The 7,979-nt window shown below is 64.6% G+C and overlaps 2 protein-coding genes across 2 annotated transcripts in view; both read left to right on the top strand.

Moving 5' to 3' along the window:
• CDKN1A (cyclin dependent kinase inhibitor 1A) overlaps nucleotides 1-3,410 on the top strand; it is a 3,552-nt gene extending 142 nt beyond the window's left edge. Inside the window, exons 2-3 of the mRNA XM_026036109.1 lie at nucleotides 1,674-2,081; nucleotides 2,376-3,410. Coding sequence (XP_025891894.1) covers nucleotides 1,682-2,081; nucleotides 2,376-2,425 — 450 coding nt within the window. The 5' untranslated portion in view covers nucleotides 1,674-1,681 and the 3' untranslated portion in view covers nucleotides 2,426-3,410. The remainder of the gene's footprint in view (nucleotides 1-1,673; nucleotides 2,082-2,375) is intronic.
• Nucleotides 3,411-4,891: 1,481 nt separating this feature from the next.
• Nucleotides 4,892-7,979, top strand: part of RAB44 (RAB44, member RAS oncogene family) — an 8,745-nt gene continuing 5,657 nt past the window's right edge. Inside the window, exons 1-6 of the mRNA XM_026036058.1 lie at nucleotides 4,892-5,056; nucleotides 5,320-5,516; nucleotides 5,743-5,886; nucleotides 6,111-6,201; nucleotides 6,492-6,587; nucleotides 6,683-6,858. Of these exons, the coding sequence (XP_025891843.1) occupies nucleotides 4,892-5,056; nucleotides 5,320-5,516; nucleotides 5,743-5,886; nucleotides 6,111-6,201; nucleotides 6,492-6,587; nucleotides 6,683-6,858 (869 nt within the window). The remainder of the gene's footprint in view (nucleotides 5,057-5,319; nucleotides 5,517-5,742; nucleotides 5,887-6,110; nucleotides 6,202-6,491; nucleotides 6,588-6,682; nucleotides 6,859-7,979) is intronic.

The following is a 7,979-nucleotide window of genomic DNA, read 5'->3' as shown; positions in this document are numbered from 1 at the left end:
GAGGGCGGCGGCCCCGCGCCGCTGACCTTGGCGCCCCCCGCGCTGGACGGGGCGGCCGCGCCGGGGCTCGGGGCCGTTCGCGCCGGAGGGGGCGSCCGGGGCTCGGAGCCCCTGGGACGCGCCGGTGTCGGTGTCGCTGTCACCGGGCTGCGCTCGCCCTCCCGCGGGCGGTGGGCAGCACTGCGGAACCGGGGCTCGGGTCCTCGCCGCCCGCAGGGCTGCCCGGCTTTGAGCATCGCCGGYGGCGGCCGCCCCGTCCGTGGAAACGGGAGCTCTCCCGCCGCGGTGATCCCCGCTCCCAAGCGGCTCCTTTTTCCAGGACACCCCTGGGCTCAGCAGTGTCACGAGCGGGTCGGTCTCTGCACCACGGGCAGGCAGCCGGCAGGAGGGGTGGGGGTGTCAGAGCCGTGGGGAGTTCCCGTGGGTGCTCTGGCCTCTCCTGCTCCCCCAAACAGGTGGAACTGGTAAAGGGGCAGGTCCGGGTGTCCCGCAGGTGCTGCCGGGGGTGGTGCTGAGTGTCTCTTGGCTCCCCAGCAGTGCCTTGATCTCTAGCCTGGCCGGGGGCAGCTCTTTGGTGCGAGTGCCAACCGGTGTCACCTGCTCGCCCTGAGCCCGGGATTCTCCCAGCCCACGCTCCTGTACTCGGGATGGCGACGGAGCCAGTGCTGTGGGAGGGGGTTGTGCCTGTCCTGTCCTTCCAGGCTTGGTGGCTCTGTCCCCAGGTCCAGTGCTGTGAGTCAGGGTGGGCACGTGGGGCCTGGCTGAGGTGGGGGGGTCCCAGGGCTGCTGCCAGATCCATGGGTGCCTGGGCTGGGTGTCAAGCTGCGTCCTGGCTGCTACCTGCTGGGGCTTGTCTGGACATGCTGGGACTTGCCTGGTGCTGAGGTCACCCGGGAGCGAGATCGGAAGCTCAGTATCTATTTATACCCAGAGCTGCTCTGCCTCCAATTGAGGCGAGGCTGGGGGGTCTGGGTGGCCTCATGTGGGACTGGGGGCTTCCCAGGGGTCCCTGGAGACCTTGTAGTGATGGTGGCTGCTCCAAAAGGCTGAAAGGTGGGATGCGGGCTGCTGGCCATGGCAGGTTGGCGCTGTCTGCAGCTATGGGGTTGAATGTCCCAGTGTGGATAAGCAGGGGTGTGTGTGGGGGGAGGTCCCCAACCCGTAGAGGTCAAGAGCAGATTGGTGGCTTGTCCCTGGTTGCCCAAGAGCTTCTTGCAGACAGCAGGGGTGGCTGGTGAGAGTGGCCAGGCTCGCAGCTCCTTCTTGCCGCTTGCTCAAAGTGCTTCCGCACCCCACCGGGCTCCTCGCAATTAAGAAATGACCAGAAAAACATCCTGTTGCCTCGAGTGCCTGTGATGAAGCGGGAAGCTGAAGGCTCATGTTTTGCCTCGAGGCCAGTACCCTGAGAGCACTGCTGGTGGAGGATGCGTGGATGGTGTGTGCACCTTCCCTGTCCTCTTGAGTTGCACCTGAGCTGTGTCTGACCTCGGCGGTGCTCAGGACCCCCCTGAAATGCTGGATGTCACTGTCCTGGGCTGCACTGCCCCTTCTGGTGGCTTTGCTGCARGACTGAGCTTTGCCCAGCCTGGCTGCCGCAGCCGCTCCGGTAGCGACTGTGGTGACCCTCGTGGTTTGTGTGACACCCATAACCAGTGCTGCTTTTGTCCCCACAGCCACCGCGATGCCCCTGTCCCAGAGCAGGGCTGGCCAGCGGCTGCCTTGCAGCAGCAAGGTGTGCAGGAACCTCTTTGGCCCCGTAGACCACCAGCAACTTCAAAGTGACTTCCAGGACCTGCTGAGGCAGCAGCTGGAAGAAGCCCAGCACCGCTGGAACTTCGACTTCGAGACGGATACGCCCTTGGAAGGACGCTTCAAGTGGGAGAGGGTCCTCCTTGCCGAGCAGCCGCTGCACAGCCTGGCCAAGGCCAACGGCGGCGAGAGCCAGAGCTGCTCCTTGGTCCACAAGGTACCTGCCAAGGACTGGCTTGGCTGTGTCCACACTGAGGTGCCTCAGCAGGGCTCGGAGCCTTGGACATCCCGCTCCCCGCAGCGCTTGAAACGCAGGCAGACGACTATCAAGGGTGAGTGCTGTCCCTCGCCTCACCTGGAGGGAGATGACCACCATGACCATGGCTGGTGGCCCTGTCTCCTGTGGCAGGGAGGGATGGGGGTTCCCTGGGTGCCTTTTGGGCAGGGAGRAGTTGGGGGAGAAGTTTCTGGCAGAGGAACCTGTCCCGTGGATTGGGTGGGTGCCTCCCTTGGCCCCAAGCCGTGGCCAGGGCTTTGTCTGCTGCCCCAGGGATGTCCCCTCCTTTCTGCCCTGCTGCTCTGGACTAGCTGGAGGCAATTTCCAACCTGCTTTTTCTGCCCTCCAGATTTCTACGACTCCAAGAAGAGAATCATCCCTGACAAACCCAAGCCATGACGGTGGCTCTGTTGGCGAGAGCTGAGGGTGCTACAATGGGGGATACCTCGCAGCTGCTGGTGCTGTGATGCCCTGACAGTGCTCAGGGCTTTTTCCTCAGCTTTGGACAACATTAAGCTGCACATGAAGCAATGTAGAGTCCATAGTTYCCTATTTATGAGTAGTCCTGGGTCCTGAGGGACCCTCACTTGTGTGCAATGTGTGTGGAGTAGCCAGTGGTGAAGCTTGTAGCTCCTTGGAGGGAATGGAGAACTGAGAGGTGGTTCYGAGATGACCCTGCATCCCCTGCCCAGTGCTGGCAGGACCAAGCACTGTCCTTGCACCATCCCTGTGCCCAGCTGTGGTCCTGGCCCTGCCTGGAGGCTGGGCATGCTCCGTCCCTGGAGAAGGTCCCCAACATTTGGGTTGTCTGGTGGCTTTGGATCCTGGTGGCTTAAGCTCTGAGCATGCYGTGGTGCAGAGCATTGGATGGGCTGGCCCTGCTGGGGTAGTGACTCTCCGCTTGGGAGTGATGCAAGGTGGGTTGTTCCTCTCCTCAGTGCTTCTAAGGGAAGGAAATGCTGGTCCCTGGCCAGCCCTTCCTCCAGGTGACTCACTGGCCCTATCATAGGCTGCGGGGCAGTGACAAAGTGGGGCCTCTGTGACTCATACCAGGCTCTCCTTGGCTCTCACCCTCTCCCAAGGCAGGGAGGTGACTGGATTTGGGCTCTGGTGCTGAGCTCCATGCAGCGCTTTGGTCAGGGCCACTACTGCCTGGGGAGCTCTGCACTCCCTGAAGTCCCCATTATGGCCCATAAAGCCGCTCTTGCCCTTCCRCCTGCTTGTTGGATGGTGCTTGGCCTCTTTGCTCCTGCCTTGGTCAATACTGACACTGCTGGTCACCCGTTCTGGCCACTGTGGACTGATGTAGGAAAGCAGAGGCTCAGAGCTTGTCGAACCTGGCACCTGGGGTTCATCTCCTGGGTTTGGACCCTGGAAAGCGGTGTGAGATGGTGCCAGGCTGGGGRTGGACAGGGCTGCGCTGCCCGCCTTGCACAGAGATGCACTTTGCTGCCAGGGAAGCTGGCATGCTCCCAGCACTAAATGTTTATTTATAAAGATGCCATTAAGTGTAATGGGGGGGTGGGGGGATGTATCTGCCTGTCTGTAAACGTAGCTCTGAATAAACACTGYGCTTGTGTCTGGGAATGTGTGTCACTGGGTTAAGGGCAGGGTGGGGAGGAGGGAGCGGGTCCCGCTCAGGGTCCCTGCTGGGCTGCAGAGCCTGGGGGGTCCTTGAAGGGGTGCAGGGATAGGGGGTGACTGCGGAGCAGCCCCTGTTTGCCATGGGGCTACCAGCTCTGCTTGATAAGAGGCTGGGACCTGAAACACCTGGACCCAGCTTGAACATACACCTCTGAAATGGCTGCACCTGAGCTGGCTGCTGCTTCGTTAAGGTTAAAGTGCTAATGAGAAGGGCCCTGTGCTCAGGCTAAGGTGCTAATGGGAAGCAGCACATGAGCCCACTTTAATGGTTTGGGCCAGGTGTGTTGGAAAGGGCGGGGGGGGGGGTGTTTTTACCCCTGTTGTGGAGCCTGGGGGCGTTTTGCCACTTTGCTCCCCTGCTGCGGGGATGCTCGGAGCTCGCTTTAACCACCCGGAGCAGCAAACAGGAAACGCGGTTGCGCGTAACCCCGAAACGGAAAATGCCTTGAGTAAGAGCGAGAGATGTCAGGTTGGGGCTCGGCACCTTCCTCCTCCTCCTCCTCCTCGGCGCACGCCTCGCCTGCTGCCGAGCCGCTCCACGGCTTCCTCGGGGCGCTGGGCAGGTAAGTGGGGGCTTCGGGGCTCCCTGTGCGGCTGCCGGGCTGGGCTCCTGCTTCTGCATCCAGGCCTAGTGTGGGTGACACCTGAAAAAGGAGAAATAACGGGTGGAAAAAAACCGTTTTGCTCCCTTGCCAGGGTTCTTTTGTGGCCGGAGGGGGCCCGGTTCAGGTTCCTGTTGCTCGTCTTCTAGCAGCAAATCCATCTGATTGCTGCCCCGCGATGCTGTGRGGGACTGGCRGGGGAAGGGGGAGGTTTCCATCTCRTTTTGCCCCCCAAAATCCCCTTTGCACCTGATTTTCCCCCTGCTGTGTAGCTGGCCCTTAGGCTTAGCTGGCCATGGGGGCCTCTCTCTGAGGCTGGAGGGGCAGGGGGCTTATTTTGAGGCTCCTTCATGCATTTCTCACGTCCCCCCGAGACTCGGCCCGTTGCGAAAGCCCCAGTGCACTAAAGCTGCTGGTGACGGGGAGGGAGCCCCCGTTTCTTCCCCGGGCCCTCCTGGCCCTGCTTTTGGGGCTCCCTCGTGGGTGCCGCCGCGATGCCCCGGTGATGGGAGCACGGAGGCGGTGGTGGCACCCGGAGCCTCCCCGCGCGGGAGGTGACGAACGGCCGCCGAGGCGGCGGAGGGGCCGTGACCGGAGAACCCCGGCGGCAGGACGCGCCATGGCCGAGCGGCGCGCGGGCGCCAAGGGCCGGCGCTTGGGCTCCAGCCGGCGCCGGCAGCTGCGGGAGCCGCCGGCGGAGCCCCGCGCGGAGCAGGAGGTGCCGGACTTCCCGCGGGTGCGTGAGCAGGAGCACGGGGCGTTCGTCCCCCGCGCCGACCTGCAGGTAGGGACTGGGCACCCTGGTGGGTGGTATCCCTTAGGAATTGCAGCCAGGGTGCTTAGGACTCTCTTCGCCCTTAGGAATTGCAGCCAGAGGGTTTTCCAGGCAGCAGGGAGGAGCTGCAGGTCGTCCTCACCGGGCTGGGTGCTGATGGCACCGGGTGCTTGACGGAGCGGCCGTTCACTGATGGGCTCTGTGAGTGTCCTGTGGTGCTGCAGCGGGCTGGGACGTGCTGGGCTCCAGGCTGCTGCTGCTCATGGCTCCAGATCATCCCATCCCATCCCACAGCAGGGCAGGCGCTGGGCTCGCAGCCGGTGACCCACGAGCACCACACGCYGGGAACGGCCTCCCCGGAGGAGCGCCCGGGCCCCGGCGCAACCTCATCCGAGGGGGTGGATGGCGAGGGGCACRAGCACTTCAGTGCTTTCATGGAGCAGCTGGGCATGGATGACGTCCTGGAAGAGTAAGGAATATCCATTGGGATCTGGTGGGGCAGGGGGAGGGTGGGCTGCTCCCCGAATTGGGTCACCATTTGGGCAGCGAACATGGAAATGGTTTGAAGCCACTTCTGCCCCGGGATCCTCCAAGGTACCATCCCATCAGGATCCTGCTCTGGGGAATGCTCCATAGGGATGCYCCGTGGGGATGCTCTGGGACATGTTGGCCACAAAATGCCTCTCCCCTGGCAGCCGGGAACTCTGGGAGCTCTGGGAGAAGCTGTGGCAGGACAAGCCCTGGCTCCTGGGCAACCTGGAGGACTTCTTGGCCAAGATGAGGTGGCGCATCCAGGAGGCCAAGAGCGAGAGGGAGGCCTTGGAGGTCCTCCTGAACCAGTGAGCTGGGGCTGTGGGTAGGGATGGGGCCAGGCAGGATGGGACGTGACCCTCTGCTCGCCTTTGTCACGGAGAGGAACTGGACGAGGGAGCAACCTGGTTGCTCCGAGCACCTCCACGTGTGGTTGGAGGTCCCTTGCGGAGCTGCTGGTTGGGGTTAGGCTCCGTCTGTGGTGGCGCACGGCCGGGCAGCAGTGAGGGCTGACGCTGCTGTGGCCCGGCAGGCGCGTGGCCGAGCACAGCAGGGAGGTGCAGCAGCTCTGCGAGGCCCTGGAGCAGCAGATGCGCCGGGAGACGCAGCGGCTGGAACAAGAGGTGGGTCCTTCACAGGGTCCCTCCGGGGCCCTCTGCTCCCCCTTGCAGCCGGGACCCATAGCTGCGTTTAGCGCTCGGCCCTCGGTGCCACCCTGCTGCTGAGCTGGGGGGCTCCAAGAGGCCACCCACATTCACTGCCCGCTCCAAGATAACCCAAGCTGCGTAAAGCCTCCATGTGCTCCTCATCCCCGTGTTCCTCCATCCCCCTGCTCCGGGCTTGGCCCTGCTCCTGGGCTCCCTGCCCCTTGCTTGGCTTGCGGCTGGTGCCCAGAGCTCGGTGGTGCCCGCAGAGCTCGGCCCGGAGCCTCCAGCAGGGCACGGAGCTGTGGCAAGCACTGGACCTGCGCGAGAGCCAAGTGCAGCGGCTGCTGTCAGCGCAGGCAGAGGTGAGTCCTGGAGCCGGGATAACGTCCCAGGAGCTCASTCCACGAGCTCCCGGGGGGCAGTTTGGGCTGACACAGCGCCGCCGTGCCCGTGGCAGCTGGAGACGCGGTGCCGCAGCCTGCGCCGCTCGCGCGACGCCGCCGGCACCGAGAAGCAGCGCCTGGAGCGGAGCAACCGGCGGCTGCAGGAGCGGCTGCAGCGCGTCCGCCTGCAGCTCCGCGACACCCAGGGGCGCCTGCGCGCAGCTCGGGACGCCGCGGCGCGCACCGCCGGGTGAGCAGCGGCACCCGCGCCACGGCTGTGTCGGGTCTCAGCCCGCACATCGCTTTTTATTTTACCCCCGCGCTGCATCTTTGCAGGGATGGATCATGGGCAGAGCGGCCGGGAGCGATGCTGCCGTCGCCACAGGTACCAGGGCAAGGGGGGTGCCTGTCCCCGGGAGGAACGGGGACCGCTGGCAACTCCTGTTGTGCCATGGGCTTGGGAAGGGCGTGCAGTGCTGGCTGCTCCCAAAGCTGGCGCCGGTGCTTTGGCATCGCCACCGTGCCGTGGGGAACACTCCCCTCCTCTCCCTCKTGCAGACAAGTCCAGCGCAGGAGAAGCACCGCTCCGAGATGAGGATCAGGCTCGGGTCCCAGAGCGACGACCGGCCACCAAAGAGCCACCACCATGTGTAAGGGAGTCGAGGCCACCGCGGCCACAGCGGCCCCGGGGACGAACGCGGCGCTGCGCCTCGGCATGGGGAGTGGTTGGCCTTATAACAGGAACTCTGCCATTTCCAGGGTTTGGGAAAAGGCTCCGGCTGAAACAACTCCTCCGGGCCACCGAGTGAGCAATGTGGAAGAGGACCCTTTTCCGGAGATGTTGGAAACAGAGAGGTTCTCAGAGCAGAGCTCTCTGCTTCGAGAAATGAACGAGGCCATCGCGGCACTGAGCAAAGAGACGCAGCCCCTCGGCCCGGCGGGGCAGCGTCCCCGGGGCCTGCCAGAGGATGTCACCTTGCGCGGTCCCCACGGTCAGGAGGCGCCGCACGGAGAGCYCTCGCACGCGGGAACAGCCCCGGCGGTGCTCAGTGCCCGGGACGCGCCGGCGGCTGGTGCGTGCCAGGGTGCCGGGCAGGCGCTGGAGCCCGGCGCAGGGCACGGCCAGAGCCCCGGGGCAGCAGGACAGGGCCCGGAGGAGGCTCCGCGGACAGTGCTCGGGCAGGGACAGGCGGAGCCGACAGGGTGGCAGGAGTGCGCACGAGGAGCTGCGGGGCAGAGTGTGGAGGCAGCAGAGGAGGCCCAGGCAGAGGAGGCCGAAGGCGCAGGGCACCCGGAGGGGCAGAGCAGCAGTACGAACGTGCCGGTGCTCGCAGAGGATGAGGAGCTTGGATTCAGCCCGAGCAAGCCCAG

The sequence above is a fragment of the Nothoprocta perdicaria genome, unplaced genomic scaffold (assembly GCF_003342845.1).
Source record: "Nothoprocta perdicaria isolate Ctin4 unplaced genomic scaffold, notPer1 scaffold_170, whole genome shotgun sequence".
Taxonomy (NCBI): domain Eukaryota; kingdom Metazoa; phylum Chordata; class Aves; order Tinamiformes; family Tinamidae; genus Nothoprocta; species Nothoprocta perdicaria.
The sequence above is the reverse complement of the archived record's forward strand: the minus strand, read 5'-3'. Positions and strand labels throughout refer to the sequence as shown.